This window comes from Eulemur rufifrons, chromosome 23 (assembly GCF_041146395.1).
Source record: "Eulemur rufifrons isolate Redbay chromosome 23, OSU_ERuf_1, whole genome shotgun sequence".
Taxonomy (NCBI): domain Eukaryota; kingdom Metazoa; phylum Chordata; class Mammalia; order Primates; family Lemuridae; genus Eulemur; species Eulemur rufifrons.
The window spans coordinates 21125280-21147947 of NC_091005.1; the positions used below are offsets into that span (position 1 = coordinate 21125280).

Consider the following 22668-nt stretch of genomic DNA (forward strand, 5'->3'; position numbering starts at 1 on the left):
TTGATTCCAATTCCATAAAGTTCAAAACCAGGAAAAATCAAGCAACACGTATTTTAGAGATGCATAAATATATTGTAAAATTACTTTTTAAAGTCAAGGAAATAATCAAGCAGGAATTCAGAAAACTATAATAATTCCCTCTTGGAGAGAAGGAGGGGTACACACTGAGAAAGGAGGACATAGAGGGGGTTCTATTTTTTTAATTATGTGCCTAGTACACTCATGATAATATTGTTATTAAATTATACATATACACTATGTCTATTTTTTGTTGGCATATTGTATTTTATAATTAAAATTATTAAAAAGTAAATAGATGAAGGAATAAATAATAAGTCAGGAATTCATTAAAATACAGCAGGAAAAAATGTGAAAATAATGCTAAGAATTGATTTTATGGAAAAAATCAATATGAGACAAACTTCTGGCAAACCAAAAAATATGTAAAAGAGGGAAAGCACAAATCTACAACCTTAGGAAAGGGAAGATGAGTATAACCAAATATATGGAAGAGACACTTTGAAAATATAAAAGTGTTTGCACCTCTTCAAATAAATGTTAAAATGAGGATAATATGAATGCTGTTCTTACTAACATAAATTGCCAAATATTATGAAAGAAAACAAAATATGAAAATAAATGGCCATTGAAAATCTTGTCAAAATTATCTCAAAAAAAAAAAAAAATAACTCCAGACACAGAAAATACTGTAACCAACTTATTTCTTTCAAAAAACATTCAAGAGAAAGCTTAACATGTTACATAACCTATTCCTGAAAACAGGAAAAAAATAAAAGACTAATAACTAATTTCATGAAACCAGCATTATACCTTGACATTAAAACTTTGACTAAGTTAGCACACACAAAAAACGAAAATCGAAGGTAAATCATATTTATGAATATCAATACCAAAATTCTAAACACTCAAAACAGCTGGCTTAACTCAACATAATATTTTTAAAAATTGCCATCAAGTATGTATATTTTAAAATATGGAAAGTCATCCTTAGCAAATCTGTTACTGAAATATACTAAGTGATAAGGAAGAAAATTATATGATCACCTCAGTAGGTATCAAAAATGCATTTAATAAAATGTAATATCCATTCCTTGTTAAAAAGAAAAAAATACTAAGCTAGATATAGAAACTTTAATTTACAGGAAAAATAATATCTACTTCATGTCAACAGCTACTACCTTACTCAATGGTGAGACAAAAAGTAATTTTATTCAATCAGAAACAAGAAAAAAAACATGACGAGCTATCACACTGTAATTTGCATTTTCTGAAAATTCCTGCTAATTCTAGCTAATCAGAGAAAAATATATAATGTTATAACTAATAGAAAAGATAGGTAAGATGATATAATTTAAGGATTATATGACTACCTAAAATTCCAAAAAGAAATGAATGATAAAATTCTATTCACAAAAGCAACAAAAATTTAAACTACCTAGTTATTAATAATAAACTTAGGATTTGCATGAAGAAAACTAAAAAACTTTACTAACATATATAAAAGGAAGTCTTAATAAATAGGAAGCAATTTTATGTTCTTGTATGAGAAGACTCATTATGACAGAGACATTAACTTTACCCAAAGTGATGTATAAATTTTGTACAATTAAAAGAAGTATCTCATCTGAATATTTTATCAAGAGAAATAACCAAAAACATTTTGAAAAAAAAAATTATGAAAGGGTACTTGAATTACCAAACAGTAAACTGTATTCTAAAAGCACAAAAATTAAAATTGTGGAAGAGATTAGAATGCCCAGAAACAAACTTATATCAATATATGTTATAATTTCACCAGTGATAAATCTGACATTTCAGATCAGTGAATTATTCAATAAACAGACTGAAATAATAGATTAACAATGGCAGAGACCACATACCTACTTCACATAATACAGCAAAACAAATTCCAGCTATATTAAATGTGCACTTAAATGTGCAAAAATTATACCGTAAAAGAAGTAGACTAAAAATTTGTGGTTATATACTTTGACATGAGCATGGCTTTCCCCACCCTCCAAGGAAGGAAAGTAGGACAAAAAGAAGGAAGAAAAGAGGAAGGGAGGAAGAAAGAGACACAACAAGAAACCATTAAAACATATACTTAATCTTTCATAAAAGTTTAAATTACTCTCCTTTTAAAAAGTCCACAATAGGCGAAATTAACAACTAACCAGTAAGAAAAATAAGTATTTCTGCTAATGTAATTGATAGACAAGAATTAAACACAAATAGTTTTTAAAATCCTTGTATATCAAAGAGAAATGAAAAACACCTCTCGAATTGCAGTTTTTTAAACAATAAGACCAGTAGTGCCGAGAGCCTCATGAAATAAACATGTCTGTTATTGCTGGCAATATCCTTTCTGGATGGCAAGCACATCATTTCTGGAGAGTAATTCAGCAGTATTATCAAAAGTCTTTACCAAGGGCATACTCATTGACCTTCCACATCCAGAAATTTATCATAAGGCAATACCAGCAATATATACAAAGATTGATGGGAAAAGCTTAGTTATATCCTTATTTAAAATACTAAAAATTTCAAAACAAACCAATAGTAGTATAGAATCTAATATACTACAACAAAGTGATAAATTATATGGTATGGCATATTAAAATTATGTTATAAACACTAGTAAAGAAACAAATACTTTTAATATATTGTTGAAGAGTTATAAAACATTTTGTACAGCATGGCCATGATTTTGTATATTTGTAGTTAATACATATGCACTTGGAGATTCCTAAGTATAAAAAAGGACTGGTAGTACATATCAATGTCAACAGTGGAAACTACTACATTAAAAAATTATGAGTAAAATTTTTTTTCTTTTCTGTTTATTCTACATTTTTATTTTTCTGATAGTGAATATATATTTGTTTTAAAATCTATTTTTAAACACATTTATTAAGAAAACATATAATGAAAAGAAGGAAATGAGTCAAGATAGTCAAGATGACACATGAACACCTCTTACTCCATCTGATTTCAAACCTCCAGACTCAATCTTATTATAAACTAAAAACAATCTGATAAGGAAAGTTGTAGAATTGTGACTGGCATTTTTTTTTTTAATCATGAAAACTAAGAATTGCATGCAGAACAGAAACACCCTGGTTTTCCCATTCTACAAACTTCCAACTAAGGGGATTTCTGTGAATTCTTGGTAAAAAATATCCTAAAATGGTGTTTTTAAAGGTTAGTTTTTAGGTCCATATACAATGTAGAGTGATTTATCAATAAAAACATGGAATTACTATAAACAAGTCCTGGACATCAATCTCATTTCCTCCCATAACAGGATTTTCAGGGGGGTACATAAGGAAAATGATATAGATGCACAATATCTTGAAAGCAGCAACGCATTTGACAAAATCTTCCATATCATTTAAAATAAGACTATAAAATATCAGTAACATAAAGATAGTATCAGTAAGAATAGCAAACCAAGGACCTCCAAAAATTCTCCCCTCCATAAATGCAATGAGAAAACTTGCAAAGGTGTTAGAATCAACCCTAGAAGTTAGCCAAAGGCTTGCAGCAATTTGGAGAGTATTTATTTAAGAAAAATGACTGAATCTAAGAACAGTGAGGCTTGTAACATTTAACTTATCATATTTCACGCTTGGTACTCTCTTGACCAATACACTTTTCTATCTTACCTATGTTAAAGCTCAGAAATAAAAAGCCCACATACAATGGAAAGAGCATCCAATCAGATTTTCAAAATATTTAAATAGGCTAAAAAAGTGGCATAGTGAAACAGACATCATTATAAAATACACATTTAGGTTAGTAAAGCAAAAGAAAAAACTGTGCTAGAACAGGCTCTAGATCTACTACTAGGAATTCAATGTGTGAAAAAAAAATCTGGAAAGTTTTAACTGATTTCAAGATTCATATAACCCACCAAATAACAAAATGCTTTTTTAAATGTTAACACTGTTCAAACCATAGAAGAAGATACAGCAATTATAAACATATGTGCATCTAACAACAGAGCCCCCAAAATACATGAAGCAAAACTGGCAGAATCAAAGTGAGAAATAGATAATTCTGCAATAGTTGGAGACTGTAATATCCCACATTCAACAATGAATAAAACCAGACAGGACAATAAGGAAATAGATCACTTAAAGAACACTATAAACCAGTTAGACCAAACAGAGACATACAGAACATCCCACCCAACAACAGCAGAATATACATTCTCCTTAAGTGCACAAGATGTTTCTTCAGGACAGACCAAATGTTAGGCCACAAAACAAGCTTTAAGAATTTTTTTTTTAATTTGAAAAAAAAATTGTAATAATACAAAGTATCCTTTCTGACCACAAGGGAATAAAGCTAGAAATTAATAACAGCAGAAAAATTGTAACATTTACAAATATGTGGAAATTAAACAGAACTCTCTTATATAACCAATGTGTCAAAGAAGAAATAACAAGAGAAGTTAGAAAATATCTTAAAACAAATGAAAACAGAAACAGAACATACCAATATTGCCATAATTATGGGATGCAGTGAAAGCAGGGCTCAGGAGAAACTTTATAGATATAAACACCTACATTAAGAAGAAGAAATCAATAATCTAACTATATGCACCTTAAGTAACTAAAAAAAGAACAAACTATATCCAAAGCCAGCAGAAGGATGGAAATAATAAAGGTTAAAGTGGAGAACAGAAAAATAGTAGAGAAAATCAAAGAAACAAAAGTTGGTTCTTTGAAAAGATCAACATAACTGACAAATCTTTATTTTAGCTAGACTGACTAAGGAAAAAGAGAAGATTAAATCAGAAATTAAAAAAGGAAATCACTACAGCCTTTACAAAAATAAAAAGAATTACAAGAAAATGCAATGAACAACTGCACACCAACAAATTGGGTAACCTACATGAAATGGAAAAATTCCTAGAAACACACAAACTAGCAAAACGGACTCAAGAATGAATAGAAAATCTGAACAGACCTGTAACATATAAGGAGATTGAATCAGTAATCAAAAACCTCTCAACAAAGAAAAGGCCAGGACCAGATGGTTTCACTGATGAATTCTACCAAACATTTAAAGAAGAATTAATGCCCATTCTTCTCAAATTCTTACAAAAAATTGAAGAGGAGAGCACATTTTCAAACTCATTTTATGAAACCAGCACTAACCTGATACCAAAGCCAGATAAAGACACCACAAGAAAAGGAAACTATAGGCCAATATCTCTGAGAACATAGATGTAAAAATTATTAATAAAATATTAGCAAACTGAATCTAGCAGCATACCAAAAAATACACACTATGACCAAGTGGTACTTACCCCACTTGAATGCAATGAATGCAAAGTGGTTCAACACATGAAAATCAATAAATGCAATACACCACATTAATAGAATAAGGGAAAAAACACATGATCATCTCAATTGACATAGAAAAAGCATTTGACAAAATCCAACACCCTTTCATGATAAAAAAAAAATAATAACTCAGAAAACTAGGAATAAAGTGAAACTGTCTCAATATGACAAAGGGCATTTATGAAAAACCCAAAGCTAACATCATATTCAACAACGGAAGACTGTTAGCTTTTCTCCTAAGATCAGGAATAAGACAATAATTGCCACTTTCTTCACTTCTATTTAACATAGTACTTGAAAGTTCTAGTTTTAAATGTGACACCAAATACAAAGGCAACAAAAGAAAAAATATATACTCTGGATTTGATTAAAACTACAATTCTTGTGCATCAAACGACACTGTCGAAAAAGTGGAAAGAAAACCCATAGGATAGAAGAAAATACTTTAGAATCACATATCTGATAAAGGTATAATATCCAGAATATGTATTTTTTAAGAACTCCAACTCAACAACAAAAAGACAAACAACCCAATTCAAAAATGGGCAAAGGACATGAATAGGCATTTCTCCAAAGAAGATATACAAATGACTAATAAGCACATGAAAAGAAGTTCAACATCATTAGTCATTTAGGTAAATGCAATCAAAACCACAGTGAGATATCATTTCACAACTACTAGGGTGGCTCTTATCAAAAAATGGAAAATAACAAGTGTTGGCAAGGATGTGTATAAACCAGAATCCTGTGCTTTGCGGGTGAGAACATAAAATGTCGCAGAGTTTACGGAAAACAGTCTGGCAGTTTCTCAAAAAGTTAAACACAGATTACAATATAACCCAACAATTCCACTCCTAGGTATACACCCAAAAGAACTGAAAACAGAGACTCAAACCTTGTAAGCCAATGTGCATGGCCTCAACATCCACAATAACCAAAAGGTAGAAACAATCCAAGTGTCCACCAGCAAATGAATGGATAAACAAACTATGGTATAATATACAATACAATGGAATATTATTCAGCCATATAAAGGAGTGAAGTTCTGATTATGCTACAACATGGTTGAACCTTGAAAGCATGCTGAATAAAACAAAAAATCCAAATAGAAAAGGACATATATTGTATGATTCCTTTATATGAAATATCCAAAACAGATAAATCCGTAGGGACAGAAAGCAAATGAGTGATTGCCAGGGGCTGGGGAAATGGCAGGTGACTATTTAATGGATATGTAGTTTCTATTTGGGGGGATAAAAAAATGTTCTGGAACTAGATATTGGTGATAGTTGCAAACACTGTGAAAATACTAAATGTCACTGAACTGTACACTTAAAAATGGAAAATGTAAAATGTTGTGTTATACTGTATATATTTACTACAACAGAAAAGTAGTATATGTAAGTAAAATTTTGACATCAAAAAGTGCTAATACAACCATTAATACACTTATTCCACTATAGTTCTTTTCTACTTTATTAATGCTTTTGCTTCTATTTCCATTTATTTCCTTCTGTATTATTTCCTTTCATTTTGTCGTTCTCTTTCTAACTTTTTAAGATGAATGCTGAATTTATTCTTTTTTGTTTTAATATATATGTTTCAGGTTATGAATTTCCCTCTGAGTACCACTTTACCCGCTGCCCAGAAGTTCTACAACTATTTTCATTCATGTCACTTTTTAAATATTTATTCTGCAATTCAGATTCTAGTTTTTCTGAGACTAAATCAATTAAAAGACCAGTGTCCAAATTATGAGAATTGATCTTTGCTGATGAACAGAGAATTATTCTGGGTAACACATTTAAAGCGGGGAGTTAAACAAACTAGAGAATACCCATGAGAGAACAACCAGGAGAGTGAAGGGTTAAAGAACATATCTGAATAAGAGCAGAAAAAAAGATAGTGAGCCTTCATCTGGGGGAATTTCTATTAGCCCAGAGCTTTCTGGAATACTTGAAAGACTTCCACAAGGACCACTTATGTTCTAGGTGCTGGGGACACAGCAGTGACCAAGACAGACATGATGCTGCCTTCAAGAAGACAGTGCTTAAATAACAAAAGAAATAACTGACCAATTACAATGATCAATGTGGTGGAGAAGCACGGGATGCCCCAAAAATATATAACAAGGAGGTCTATCCTGCTCTGGGGTCAGGGAAGGGGCCCTTGTGAATCAACTTTAGAGCTCAGAGTGAGGGTAAGAGGAGATCAGGCAGGGCCAGAGGAAACAGCCTAAGCAAAGGTCGTGAAGCAAAGGACATCTGGATGAACTGGAAGGAGGCAGTGAGTGTGGTGTCAGCCAACCCTGGAAAGGTAGGCAAGGGTTAGATCCTAAGTTTGGGGGACTTTTGCCCAAAAGTGATGGGCGGCCACTGAAGACTTTGGGAAGAAAGGGACATGTTCAGAATTACCTTTTCAAACCATCATTTTGGATACAATGTAGGAATAGAAGGTGGCAAAAAGGAAATGCCAGGAATCCTGTTAAGAGATGAGCATTTCTTCCAGAAGAGAGAAAGGAATGCCTTGGGCGAGGATGGCGGCAGGGGAGATGGAGCTAGCTAGGAAAGGGAAATGGCAGGTCTTGGTAAGTGAATTCACTGCTCCACAGGTGGAAACTGCACAGGAAGGCTGACTTTGGCTCAGTACACCAAAGCATTTTCCAACAGGTAGCACTTCCATGCCAAAATGAAAGAGGCTGCCCTTCAAACTAGAGCGCCCCCTATCCCTGGAAAGTTTCCTAGGAGGCACTAGGTGATCATATGTGAAGGACGTATATGCTGGGTCAGGAATTAGACTAGATGGCATCTAAGATGGTCTGACCTCTAAGACTCTGTGCCAAAATCAACAGAAGGATCAGGTCACCTGGAAAACTCAATGTATAACACCTAGGAACGAAATAAATTGTGTGTGTTTGTGTGTGTGTGTATAAATACGTATGTACGTATATATATATACACACACACACGTGTGTGTGTGTGTGTGTGCATATTATCTCATATGTCAGTTTTCCTTTCTGTTCAAGCTGAGTTTCTTACAGAAAAAGTACACTGATAAATTACTGTCAGCACTATTCAGTTTGTCACTTGGGTGGTTAAAAAAATAGCACTGTGTATCTCTTTCTAGCCCTTTGCATTTCTTTAATTATTGGTATAAATGGTTCTACATATTTGAACATACTATATTAATTTCAGTAAAGATCAGTAATGTGTATGCTCTCAGTAATGGGTATGCTCTATTAATATTTTTTCAATGCCAAGCACACAGACCCATTTGCTACAATCTGGGATAATCTGCCTCACCCATGGGGGAAGGCTGTTTTGAGCACAAAGTCACATGACCAAGGCATCACTGTCCACCGGGGACCAAACTTCACAATACATCACAGTAAAGCAAAAGTTTCAAAAACACTATTCTGCCAACTCCAACCGTAAAGGGATGCAAGCACCATGTCACACAAAAGAAAAAGGGGAAAAAGCACATGAAAAAATGCACTCAGTCTCATAGACTGACCAAGAGATGTTACCAACTGCCCTCAAAACTAGTCTTCTCACTGCTAACGTCCGAGCAAAGGCCAACCAACACCAAGACCACTGAAACCAGTTCCGCAATCATAATTAAGATGGGCAGAGTCATCACTTTGAGTGAGGCACCTTGGCCTAAAGCAGTGTTGACAAACAACCACTCAGACTCAAAGGGACGTTTCCCATCCTCATTAACTCCTTCACAAGGACCCTTTTACCCACCAACACGAAGCTGGCCTATGCCATCCCTCTCTTGAACAATACGACATAAACAACTGCGTTTTTGTGTCATAAGCATGGAAGACCAGGAAGATTTTCTTTTTCCTTTTCTTTTTCTTAGTGCAACACTCATGGACCGAAACCTAGGATTGCATGGAAAGCAGGGGTGCAAGACAGTGCTATGGTAGAAGAACCAACTACCAACAAGAGGAGGGAAGTTAGAAGGGAAATGTGGGCATTTTATAATTTATGAAAAGATGATTAACGACACCTAAGATGACCTGACTTAAATCTTGGTTCTACCATCTGGCAGCTATGAGCCTCAACTTCTGAATCCTAAAACTGAGATAATACTAGTACCCACCTCACAGGAAGGACTAAATGAGATTATGCGTGTGAAGAATCTACCGCACTGTCTGGCAAATAGTAAGCATGTATCACATGCTATTATGACTTTTTGTACTACTATTATTAAGATTATTTTATACAAGAAGCATAAGAAGTATCACTTCAACAACCTCCTTATGCATCATCTAGGATCAGAGATTAGATTTCTCCAAAAGACACACAGTGATTCATTAAGTCAGTAAGCAAATGGGACTTGCCCCAGGTTCCCAAAAAGTCACTACCACAGACATGGCTACACAAGTGGGGAGAGGGGGTGGTAATAAAAATAAAGAAATGCCTCAAGGTGTCAAAGACATTGACATCTCTGCCACGTTTGATAAGCAAGCTGAGAAAACCATCTATGCTTGTCTATAAAGCACCAAAATACAAATCAATTAAAAGAGAAAATGAGGTCTACACTTTCAAGAAGACCCATATGATTTTTCCTCCTAAAGGCAGCTATCGTGTGGTTCTCTTCTTTCTGTTAATATTAACTACAAGATCCTTACACAAGTCTGTTTCGCAGGTCTCCGTATATACCATATTCTTCAAAGTGAATGTGGTTTTAGGTGGCAACAGAGACAAACAAATATAGCAATGGAGATATCAGGACATTCAAATTTTACCCTTCTTGCTTTAAAGTAACAGGTGCTTTGGGTTCCATTATTTGATCTGACTTCCAACAGTTCACAGGTGAGTTTGGAGTTTGCATTTCTTTAATTATTGGTATAAATGGTTCTACATATTTGAACATATTATCTTAATTTTGGTAAAGATTTAGGAAAAGTTTAGATGTCAGGTGCACCCCATAACGTCAAGGCTTGTGATGTCAGTCAGCCAGGCTGGTCTTGGCTCATTCTTCATCACCAAGATAACTAAACAAGACTCAAGGCTGTGCTGAGCCGCATTGGGCTCCTTTGCTAAATTTTGCACAAGAAAGCAATAATGACGTCAAGATTTTCAAAGGGACTCCCTAGAACAGTCCAGGAAGATATGGGCTCTGTCTCATGTATAACACACTCAGATTTCAGTCAAAGTAAATAGCCAGTTTTAGCATCTCGTACATTTGTCTCCTTCCACAGAGTAAAAGCGACCCTCACTTTTGATCACCTGTTGGAGATCATAGACTTAATGAAAAACTAAACAGATGACTTCAAAACTCCTAACTCCGAGACTCGGTAATCCTCTGAATACAAGACTATGTTATCTTTACTAATACGAAACTGGACGCTTTCAGTGAGTTTGGCTTATAGGATAACAATGTCCTCTGATAACTGGATCAATAAAGACACAGAAAACACGCTCCAGAGTTAAGGAAAACTGAAGGACTGAAAATGCTTTCAAGCATCAGACCAAACAGACTGCAGGGGTAATGGAGACGATTTTAACTTTCACGCAAATGAAACACCTGAATACATTAATTCTCTCATTAAACAGATCGTTTTTTGAGTCTTGCACTGTGCTACATGCTAAAAATGGAACATGATGGACAGAATTGGTGCCCTCACAAACCTTACAATCTAGTGGGAGATTCAGAAAACAAGAAAATAAATTACGACATATTCAAGTGAGTGCTATAATGAGAGTAGAACAGAATTCCAAAGGAACCCAAAGAAGGGGCAGAACACTCTTGATGGGTTGAGGAAGCTTTGCAGAGAACAACACCTAAGCTGAGATCTGCAGTGTGAGTAGGAATTAGTCAAGCAAAAGTGTGGCCGCGGCTGCTAACGGAGAGTGTCCCAGCCATCTGCAAGGGTATGACTAAAGGAGAGCATGGGACGTTCAAGGAACCGGAAGCAGGACCCCCGGGATAGAATGTATGCTGCACGCACAGAAACAGTAGGAGGTGAGAAAAAGTCAAGTCACAAAAAGCTTTTGTATCACTTAAAGGTATGTCATCAGGAAAGAGACATGATAAAATGGGAACTTTAGAAAGATCCTTTTGAGTACAGTAAGGAGAAAAATGGGAGTGAACAGGACCAGATGCAGAGATACCAGCTGAGAGGTATTGGAGTGACACAGGGAATAGGAGTTCTCTCCTGGATTAAATTGTGACAGTGAGTATGAAGACAAAAGGATGGATTCAAGGAATATGCGGGATGCTGATCCAACAGAACATACCCGATGTCTGGGCAAAACAAGGGAGGCCGCATTTCCAACTTGGGAACAGGTGGACAGAGGTGTTACTGAGGCTAGGAACCCAGGAGGAAGGTGTAAGCTCAACTTTGGATATTGTGAGTTTAAGAAGCCCCAGAGGAGTTAGATGGACAGTTCTGGAGCTCAGGAGAAAAATCCAGGCAAGTGTCAAGAGACTCGGCAATCACCCACATGGTCACCACAGCACAATGAGGGAACACAAGAGCCCTGGGACAAAACCATGAGAAACTGTAAAGTTTAAAGAACAGGCAACAGAAGATGGGGACACAAAGGCCACCGAGGAGTGGAGAACCATCCGAGGAAAATGTTTCAAGAACAAGGGGTGGAGACCCAGCAGAAGTGACAGCTCTGAAATATCTACCTGTATGTGATCCTGTGCTACGTGATGCATGAGGGGTCAAAGGAATCATACACATGATCCTAACACACGGCCACTCTGTCTGCACTCAGGCTACCCCAAGAAGCTGGCAAATGACAAATGAGGTCTTCACGGGAGGCACTGATAACCTAAAATACGACCAAGGAGACAGATGTGTGTTCTGGGGGATCCAGGGCAGACAGACCACCAATCACTGAAGGGCATGCTCCACCCAGGTCCCCTTTTCAGGGTTGATGTGCCCATCCCCACAGCTGCTAGGAACATCTCCACTGCTAAAAGCTCCCAGATGTGTCCCTCAAAAGGAATTGCCCTCTGCCGCGAGGAACTGCCCTGCCCAAGGGCACACCCTCTCCCATGGAGCAGCCTACCAGCAATGACTAGCGGACACGGGGATACGAGGGCCCAGTTCCCTTGCCTCAATCTGGGACATTTCTAAAGGGCCATCATAGCTCCAGAGATGCCCATAGGATCAGCTGTGACCTCAGCTGTAACCTCACTGCAGGTCAGCTTTGCCATCTGTCCAAGCCTACCTTCCTCAGTACCGCACAGGTGTATCTCCCAAGAGCACTCTTCAGTAAACTCTCTGGATACAATTCTCCATTCCAGAGTCTGTCTCCAGGCAACCCAATCGAAACGGAACAGTGTGTACCCAACCAGGCCAAGCCACTGCGGCCAGAGCAGAGAGGCAGAGACACGAATGGCAGAGGCAGATGCAAACCACAGGGCAGTCTGTGCGTGTGCTCCGTGTGGAATGGGCTCTATCACACGCACGACTTAGCAGAGAATGGCCACTCTCAATCCAGTCATCAACTGTTATGAGGGACAATGGCTTAAATGTTTCAATTTGCTTAAGGGACGTCTGTTGCCTAATAAATCTACATGTGTTCTGGTGGGAGGCAAAATGCAAACTCGAATTTCAAGGACAATCTGAAAGAACGTTCTTAGGAAAGGGAGAGACGAATGCCTTACAGGAAGCAGTAAGTGAAGTTCACTGAAGAGAAGGCCAAGGTGGAAGCAATGGTTTCAAAGATTTTCAATCATTCATTCAATGAATATTTATTGAAAGGCTACTGCCAGGCCAGGGAAGTGCCATAAGCTGGAATACAATCTTGAATAATACAGATGCGGTCCCTGCCCTCACAGAGCTTAGAGTCTAGCAGAAAATGGTGGAGCTCAGCAATGGAATCATTTTCCCAACTAAAATTCTCCAGGAACCCTAACACATATAAATAGACACATCGGAAAATTTCTTAGCATAGATGTCTTTTGTAAGTTTAACTTACGACATATCCTTATCACTGTTTTAACTTATGAGTGCAATAAAGTCTGTTTTGACTAGTAGCCAAAATTTTTGATGAGTCCCAAGGATGTTCACTGCCTTCCTACAACAGCCTTAGCAGGCAATTTCTTTCTGCATTTTGTTTGCTTGTAAATTAAAAAAAATGGTTGATTTGCTATGAAAATAGTTATAAATGGTTATCAGGTTTGGTTGGGTTGGGTGTGATCATCTTGTCTTGCAATCTCAAGATATTCTTCATTTTAAGTGATTCTTCCATCTCTAAAATGTCCATTTTCTCCATCATTAGACCCTTCCTCATGTTTACACACTGTTCTTTGGCTTTAATTATAACCTATATAATAATGAGTCCCAATCTCTATCTCCCTGCCAGATACACTCCTGAGCTTCAGGCTCACATGACCGACTGCTGGGGACATCTATAGCTGTCCACAGACATCCAGACTCACTGTCCTTTCCACAGCCCCCACTCCCTTCAACTAATGCCCTTTCCCAGTCCTAGCATCAGCCTAATAGACTTACACAGAAACCTAGAAATTATACCTTAAGTCCCGCCTTTCCCTTAATCCCTACATACTGTCAATCAAGTTGTATTTGAGGTGGCAAGAGGAAAGTACAGCTGAAAATTACATTGTCCCTCCAGCCTCCTTTGCAGCTAGGTGTGGTCATATAATTATCTTCAAGCCAATGAGAAGAAAGCAGGAATGTATGGAACTTCCAGACAGCTGTTTTCAGAGAGATGACTCAACTGTTGTCCTTCCCTCCTTCCTCCATCCTCTTCTGAAAAAGATCGCTAGAGCTCCATGGCCACCTTGGACCATGAAGTGACCTTTAGGACAGAAGCCACTGATGAAGATGACAGAGGACAGATAGATAAAAAGATCCTGGTACCCTGAGAATGTCACAGAGCATCACAGCAACCCTAGACTGCCTAACTCCAAGCTTTATTTCCTGTAAAGGAATAAATCTTGTTTAAACCACTGTTATTGTCTATTTTCTATGATATGCCACCAAACATAATTCTGACTGATATATCAAACTGCTGATTCTTTTTAAATCTTTCAATTCCATCCATTTCTCTCCATCCCTACCACTACTCCCTTAGTTCAAGCCACCATTATCTTGTTTCAATTACTGAATTACTGATTACTCTGCTTCCAGTCTTCCTCCAATCTAATCTACTGTTCGTTTCTGAAGGACAATCTGGGATTATGTATCAACAGCATTGAAAAGGTTCACATTCTTCAAACTACAAATGACTCTTGAACAACACGGGTTTGAACTGCACGAGTGACTGGTACATGGATTTTCTTCCACCTCTGCAACCTCGGAGACAGCAAGGCCAACCCCTCCTCTTCCTCCTCCTCCTCAGCCTACTCAACATGAAGATGAGGACAGAAACTTGTATAATGATCCGTTTCCACTTAATGAATAGTAAATATATTTATTTGCTCTTCTTTATGAGTTTAATAAAATTTTATTTTCTCTAGCTTACTTTAAGAATAGAGTCCCTAATACATATAACATACAAAACATGTGTTATTCAACTTTATGTGATCAGCAAGGCTTCCAGTCAACAGCAGGCTATTAGTAGTTAAGTTTCTGGGGAGTCAAAAGTCATACACGAATTTTCTATGACACAGGGAATCAGTGCCCCTAACCCAAGTGTTGTCCAAGGATCTACTGTACATGGCAATTTCGCTTCTCAGAATTTATCCTGAATAAAATAATAAAATATGCATACAAATATATAACTATGTTTATGGATGTTCAGAACAGCAGTATTCATAATGGTTTACAAATGAAAACAATCTAGATGTCCAATAACAAGGGATTAGTTACAAACAAAATGGTGCATTCAAGGGAAAATTAACCTGTCATTAAAAATTACGACACAGAATAATATTTTAGGTTTAAGAAAATGATTTTATATGTATATAGTTAAGTGAAAATAAAATAGGTTTAAAGAGTATGTATCCTATATCCCAATTTGGTCTTCTTAATTACATAAATATGGGTAGAAAACAAGTCTCATCTTACCTTTGTATCTACACCAAAAAGCTTTATGTTAATTAATTCAGGTTTCACATTAGTATTTACTGAACATCAATTATGTGCTAAATACATAACAACAGTTACCTTAGGTACCATAATTTTTTATTTTTTGCTTATGTTTTTTAAAGATGCAGCAATAAACATAAATTGCTTTCAAAAACAAAAAAGATAATAAATATTCTCACTAAGTCCTGCAACTCTGATCATTGTCATTTCCTAGTTTAAATCCTCGACAGCCATCACCTGCTCTAGGAAGCCATCCCTCATGTCCCCAAGGCTGGATCCCATAGCCTTGCCACCAACATGCTCCGGGAGAACCCCATCTTCCCCTATATCAACTCTTTCCCCGCTGCACTGTAAACTGCCTGTTTTCTTAACTGTATCTTCCACGAGATTTTGAGCTCACGGAGGGTGTGATCTTCATTGTTTCCCTGGTTTCTGGCATAAATTTGGTGGTCTACAAATATGAAATGAACAAGTGGCTATTGGTGCTATGTATTCAGCCACACCTATACCTCTCTTCACCATCCAAGAGATGCAGAAGGACCCATATCTTTAGAAAATAAATGTGTGTCTCTAATACTTAAGATCTTCAATAATCACCAGGCCTGAACCAGTCCCTAGCAATTGGCCAGGTTGCAAGGAGCCCTATCAACTCCTTTCAAGGACAGTTTAAGCCCCTGATGAAATGATCTTATGCAATAAGGAGCGACCAGACATAAAAGTCTACTTCAAAATTAGCTGATGTCCACCCATAAGGAATAATGTAAAATAACCTTCAAAAGGTGGGATAATCATGCATCCATTCCACACTCATTGGGTGCCTGCTATATATCAAGGAATCAATCCAACTCAACTGAATCAATCCAACTCAACTGATGCACTTTCTCTGAATATGTCTCTTCAAATGCTGGTACAGAGATTCAAGACATTGTATCACAGATCATTTGTTCTGCTAGCACACGTGTTTACTGAATTACCTCAGATGTGATTGGGAAATAGGGGATGATGTCAGTATAACAAGTTGTGTTGGTTCATACGCGATTCTTCCCAGCGTGTTAATATTTTGCAGCAGTCATAGGTTAAGCACTCTCACAAGGAAACAGAAAGACTGAACAATGTACAAAGACCTTAGAACAAAGCTGGAAACGTGCTCAACTGCCCTCCCTTAACGTGAGTAGTGGCTGAATTAGTGGCTTTAAGAATCACTATCCTGGCCGGGCGCGGTGGCTCACGCCTGTAATCCTAGCACTCTGGGAGGCCGAGGTGGGCGGATCGTTTGAGCTCAGGAGTTCGAGACCAGCCTGAGCAAGAGCGAGACCCCATCTCTACTAAAAATAGAAAGAAATTATATGGACAGCTAAAAATATATATAGAAAAAAATTAGCCGGGCATGGTGGTGCATGCCTGTAGTCCCAGCTACTCGGGAGGCTGAGACAGGAGGATCACTTGAGTCCAGGAGTTTGAGGTTGCTGTGAGCTAGGCTGATGCCATGGCACTCACTCTAGCCTGGGCAACAGAGTGAGACTCTGTCTCAAAAAAAAAAAAAAAATCACTATCCTGGCCAGGCGCGGTGGCTCACGCCTGTAATCCTAGCACTCTGGGAGGCCGAGGTGGGTGGATCGCTCCAGGTCAGGAGTTCGAGACCAGCCTGAGCACGAGTGAGACCCCGTCTCTACTAAAAAATAGAAAGAAATTATCTGGCCAATTAAAAATTAGCCAGGCATGGTGGCGCATGCCTGTAGTCCCAGCTACTCGGGAGGCTGAGGCAGGAGGATCGCTTAAGCCCAGGAGTTTGAGGTTGCTGTGAGCTAGGCTGACGCCATGGCACTCTAGCCCAGGCAACAAAGCAAGACTCTGTCTCAAAATAAATAAATAAATAAATAAATCACTATCCTCTCCACTATGTTAACCTGCATGGTGAAACCACAAAAACAGATGAAGAACCTGTGAAACCATTTCTCCCTACACAGATGAACGAAGGAGGCTACACCCTGCACCAGATCTAATTTTGATGAAAATGGTCTCCATCAGAAGCGAACGCCCAGTGTGATCTACAGAGAGAAGGAAGCACACGCCCAAGTTGAAGACTGCCAAGGTAGACCTGCTAAGGGCAAACACCAGCTACTGGAGATTCAATGGAGCTGTATTTTTAGTAGATTTGTTTTTGGTTCTGTTATGTTCTGGTTACAAAGTTCCATAGCCTTTCAGTGGTCTTTCTCAATCTTGTTCTTCCCATAACTCTGTTATTTTTAATGCATGACTTTGCAGAATGTAAGGTGCATGTAGAGTTGGCCCTCCGTACCTGTGGGTTCTGCATCTGTGGATTGGACCAACCATGGATCAAAAATATTCGGGGGAAAAAATGGATAGTTGCATCTGTATTGAACACGCACAGACTTTTTTGACATTCCCTAAACAATACAGTATAACAATTTACACTGTATTAGGTATGATAAGTAACCTAGAGAAGATATGAAGTACACAGGAGGATATGCATACAAAGACGTGGGCAGGGACAACTGTATAGGCTATAGCGGAGACGTGTGTGTGTGTGTGTGTGTGTGTGTGTGAGTGTGTACTACAACAGAATCCATTGTTAAGTAGATTTCTTCAAACAAAACTAAAATTATTCTATTATTATTTGTTTTATTTAGAATGAAATGAAAGCAGTATTTTCCTATATATGTTATACAGACATACACATAATCACATGCATATATATACAGATACATACATATGAAGGGATGAATGCAGACCAATCCCAAAAGACATCACACATCTTAAAAGTATGTCGTCCTTTGGGAAGTATAAATAAACTGAATGTTGACACAGAAGGAACTGTCAAGTCCATCTCAATCAGTTTCAACTTGGCCACTACTGACTTTCTCTGTAGACATACAGCATTCTCTTTGAACGTGTCTACCAACTAAGTAGAGACCTCCACAACGTCAGCTAATCACAGGGAATGGGGAGTAAAGCCACTCAACAGTAAGAGAGCCACATGAGTGAAGCTTAAATGCATTCAATCCTTCTAATGAAGAACAGTCTGGTTCTCTGATAAGGGACTCAGCCACACTTCCTTCCATAGGGAGAACCAAGCCACCCCTACACGTGGTTTTACCACCACCAAGAGACCATGAGCTTAGGAAACAAAAGAGAATAGAGGGTAACATTCAACATAAGGATAACAAAGGCCACGCAAGATACCTTGTATATTCTGTTCACTGACTCAGTCACTCAGTAACTGAATGTGCAAGAAGGTGGGAACCCAGAGATTAAACAAGACAAGAAAACTGGGTTCCTATGCTACTGATTATTTCTTCCTGACACCCAAACATCTTTGCAAAAGATTGACTAGAATTCTGGGTTTGGAAACTCTAACACCTCCTGGAGGCAGAAGAATAATATAAGAATGAAGGGGACAGTGACAAACTAGAGATCCTTATGCTCCATCTAAAAGTACTCAAATCCATTGTTCTTGGTGTTGGTGGTATAGTGGTGAGCATAGCTGTCCTCCAAATTCATTGTTCTTATCTACCATTGAAGCAAGGCAAAATTCATACACAGCCTAAACCTGGCTCACTCATGACCCCTGTGTTTAGCAGGATGTAGACCAGAGAATCTGGATAAGGAATTTCACTTTGTATCCTGCTCTAAGACATCAACCAATATTTAAAATCACCTATGGACGATGGTTATAATGCACCAGAAGATGATGAGAACTCTGCTATAGGAGGAACAAAGCAGAACAATCTACCAAATCCAAAATTTTGGAACCTAACCCTGATTCCATATTTCTTCATCGTGATTGAAGAGTGCCATTACATGAACAAAGTTTTCGTTCTCAGGTGTCTTTAAAAATCAGCACCTCTTCCTAAAAAATGCTATTTGGGGAAGGTTCACTCTCAAAGAGAAGCTGAAGAATCTCTACAATCCAAATCACATCTTTACCATAAAGGGTCAAAGATAATGTCAGCAGACACAAAGGTGAAATACATCAATTACAAATGTAAGAATTCTTAGCCCACTCAAAATGTGGTTTCTTGGTTAGAGGTTATGAGAAGCCATTTTATGTACACTTTAGTATAATATTTAATTAAGGAAATATCATAATTTAGAATGAGATCTGATATTTTTTGCTTTCAAGGTCAGTCAATGTACTGGATATTCCAAAATTTTTTCATACATCAACATTCTATTTTTTCACCCACGCAATGATTTTACAGTCAGAAATATATAAGCTAATGTACACTTAGCACTTCTTAATTGTTTTAAAAGCTAAATTTGAACAATAAATTAAATTCCTCAGTATGTGTGTTATGAAATGTAGACATAGGCTATAAAAATGTTGACATTGGTTATATTCTAGTAATGCAATTTAGCCCTTTTAGTAATGACTATGCAAATAATCAGCTACAGGAAAACCATTTTACATCTAGTACAATTACCTACTATCATAGAAGTAATTATTATTATTGTCCTGCTTATTGAACTTCAATAAAAACTCTTGAGGTGCTAAGATAGTTTCAAAGCTGTTGTGAAAACTCTCCTCTTAACAGACTCCTCTGGCAACCATAATTACCAACGTTAAGAAGGGCAGCTGCAGATGAACATTAAACAAGAAATTATCCCCAGAAGGTTCATAAGTTCCAAACTTTAAATGGGAAAATACTGACAGCTCCTAATATGTCCTCTTCACATCTTCAAGATGCAACTTTTCACTCAGGCAAGGTCGGCAGCTCTAAGATGACTCCATGTCAATGGGTGGAAAAATCCATGATCCCAGTGAGATCAGTTTTGCCCCTGAACAATATCTACTTTTGGCCAATCTGCAGATAGTGCTGGTTATACTTCAGGAAGCTCAATCACACCTTCCATTTTGCTGTGATTCAACTTTTTGACGCAGGAGTTGCTCTGCCATCTTGAAACAGACCCAAGCGCTTGGGTGATCCATTGGCTACATTTGCCAAAGTTCTTCACTAGGACTCTATACAACTTCATCTTCTCTGTTAACATAGAGATGACGAAGGTGGTATGGTAGAGAAGAAGGCAGTTTGCACCATTCTTTCTAGGAACACTAAGAGTGCCCAACCACCCAACCTGAGCCTGCTGGCTAGTGGTCCATGACTGGGCCTTAACAAGTCCAGAATCATCCGCAAGACCATGGTCAGGCAGAAGGCCAAGATGCTAACTTCCTTGTTCTCCAGTCTTCTTTCACACTGCCAACAAATCCACCATCTGAAAAAGCTTCAACTGCCCACTAGGGCCCAGAGGAAAAAGCTCCTTGTGGAGAAATCACCTCTGCAGTCTCTTGTGGGTAGATCACTCTGCAATGGCTGACCCAAATGGCTAATTCCACCCCTTCTGGGTGCTCATCTCAATTTAGCCCAAAGCCTTGAGAACCAGAGGTAGTGTTAACCAATTTATATTCAAGGAAGTCCAGTTCCAGGCTGGCCCCTGAGGCTGGTTTCTCCGAGGATCAACAGGCCTGGCTGAAGACGGCTGTTCTCTGAGCTTCTTTATCCTGAATCTTATCTTGGGGGCCAACACCTCTTGAGGGGCATTCTCCCCAGGGAGTGGTGGTTGTTTCTTCACTGGTCAGGAATCCAAACCAGAAACAGTTGTGTTCTGGACTAGCTAAGCCCTAGCTCCCCAGAGAGATGGCTGTTTCTTCAATGTCTGGAAGATGCCAGACTCATGCCTTCCTCCACCACTTTTGGGACAATATCAAAGTAGCCAATGCTGGCCACTACCTGTGTGGACTTAATGACAGGTAATCCAATGAGGGTGACGCGGAGTGTTGGGAGCAGGTCTCACATGCGATGTCCTCCAGGAACCCAGGAACGTGTTACCACCCACCTCCGACTTCCATGTTCTAGTCCCTTCCACCAAAGGCCCTCTGCAGCGCCCCCTTTCTTCCCCAGTGAGCCTGACACCCTCAAGGACCGCCCCCACGCCAGAGCCCTGAGGGCTTCCGAGCCGGTGGCTGGGGCAGCAGGTGGGGGGAAGGGAGGGGCCCCGGTGGCCCCGGGGAGCGGTTTGGCCGGCGTCTCCCAAACCCCCATCCAGATGCCCCCTCCGCAGCCCCCCAGGACCCAGCCTCGCCCCTGCCGGGCTCCGCTCGGATCGCCCGCGCCCCTCCTCTCCCGCGCCCCCGGCCCAGCCCGGGCCGCACACCCCCGCCCCGCACCCCCGCCGGCCGCGGCGCGGCCCCCCGCATTCCCCGCACGTCCGGCGCCGACTTTTACCTGTACTTTCTGCACTCGAGGCGGCTCGTCGGGCGAGAAACACCTCCCCGGGACCGCTACCTCCCCCGCCCCGGCTCCGCCCGGCTTCCTCCTTCCCCTCCAAGGCCGCAAAGTAGATGGAGTAAGAGAGAGTGTGTGCGAGAGAAAGAGAAAGAGGGAGCGGGCGCGGGCGCCGCGGGAGGCGGCGGGCGGCGGGCGGGAGGCGCGCCCGGCCCCCGCCACCCTCCGGCCGCCGCCGCCGCCGCCGCGGGCTCGGCAACTCCGGCTCGCGCCCGGCCCCGGCCCGGCCCGGTCCCCGCCGCCCGCCGCCGCCGCCGCCGCCCGCCGCCGCCCGCGGGCTGGGGCCGGCCCGCGCCCCCGCGTCCCCGTACCTCGTAAAGGTCCCCAGAAGCCATGCCAGGCTGCGGAACTTGGCTCGCCGGGTGTGCGCGTCTGCTCGCTCGCGCCCTCCGTGCGTGTGCGCGCGGGGGCCAGTGTGCGCGTGTGTGCGCGCGTGTGTGAGTGTGTGTGGTGTGTTGAGTAAACTGTGTTTTTGCAGAATGACAGGCTTGGGGGCTGCCTATGCGCAGAATCAGAGCGGGCGGCGGCGGGGCTGGCGTAACCGGCAGCGGCGGCGGCGGTGGCGGCGGCGGCACGAGCGCGGGCAGCAGCGACGGCCGCGCAGCGCGCCCGGGAGGCACGGACGCGGCCCGAGCGCCGCGGCCCACGCGCCCCGCGACCCGGCGACCCGCGGCGGTGGCTGCAGCCGGCAACGGCTCGCCCCGGCGCCGCCTGCAGGAAGCCGCCCCGCGCCCGCCGCCGGCCCGGACGCTGCTGCCACTGGGCGAGTCCCCGCCCCCCGGGAGCCCGGCCCGGCCCTCGGGCGGGGGGGCGGGGGTGGCTGCCGGGCCGCGCCCCGGGGACCGGTCCTGGAGCCCAGGAGCGCCCGGGCCCGCCCCGCCGCCCCGGGCCGGCTCGGGAGGCGGCCGGCGGGGCTCCCGGGGCCGGCGGGCCAGGTGCCCGCCAGGGGTGCCCGGCCCGGGGC

At 40.5% G+C, this 22668-nt stretch overlaps 1 protein-coding gene across 1 annotated transcript in view; it reads right to left on the bottom strand.

Annotated features, from left to right (window-relative positions):
• Positions 1–22105, bottom strand: part of CDYL2 (chromodomain Y like 2) — a 149838-nt gene extending 127733 nt beyond the window's left edge. The window contains exon 1 of the mRNA XM_069456350.1: positions 22016–22105. Within this exon, the coding sequence (XP_069312451.1) occupies positions 22016–22039 (24 nt within the window). The 5' untranslated portion in view covers positions 22040–22105. The remainder of the gene's footprint in view (positions 1–22015) is intronic.
• Between the last annotated feature and the right edge of the window lie 563 nt (positions 22106–22668).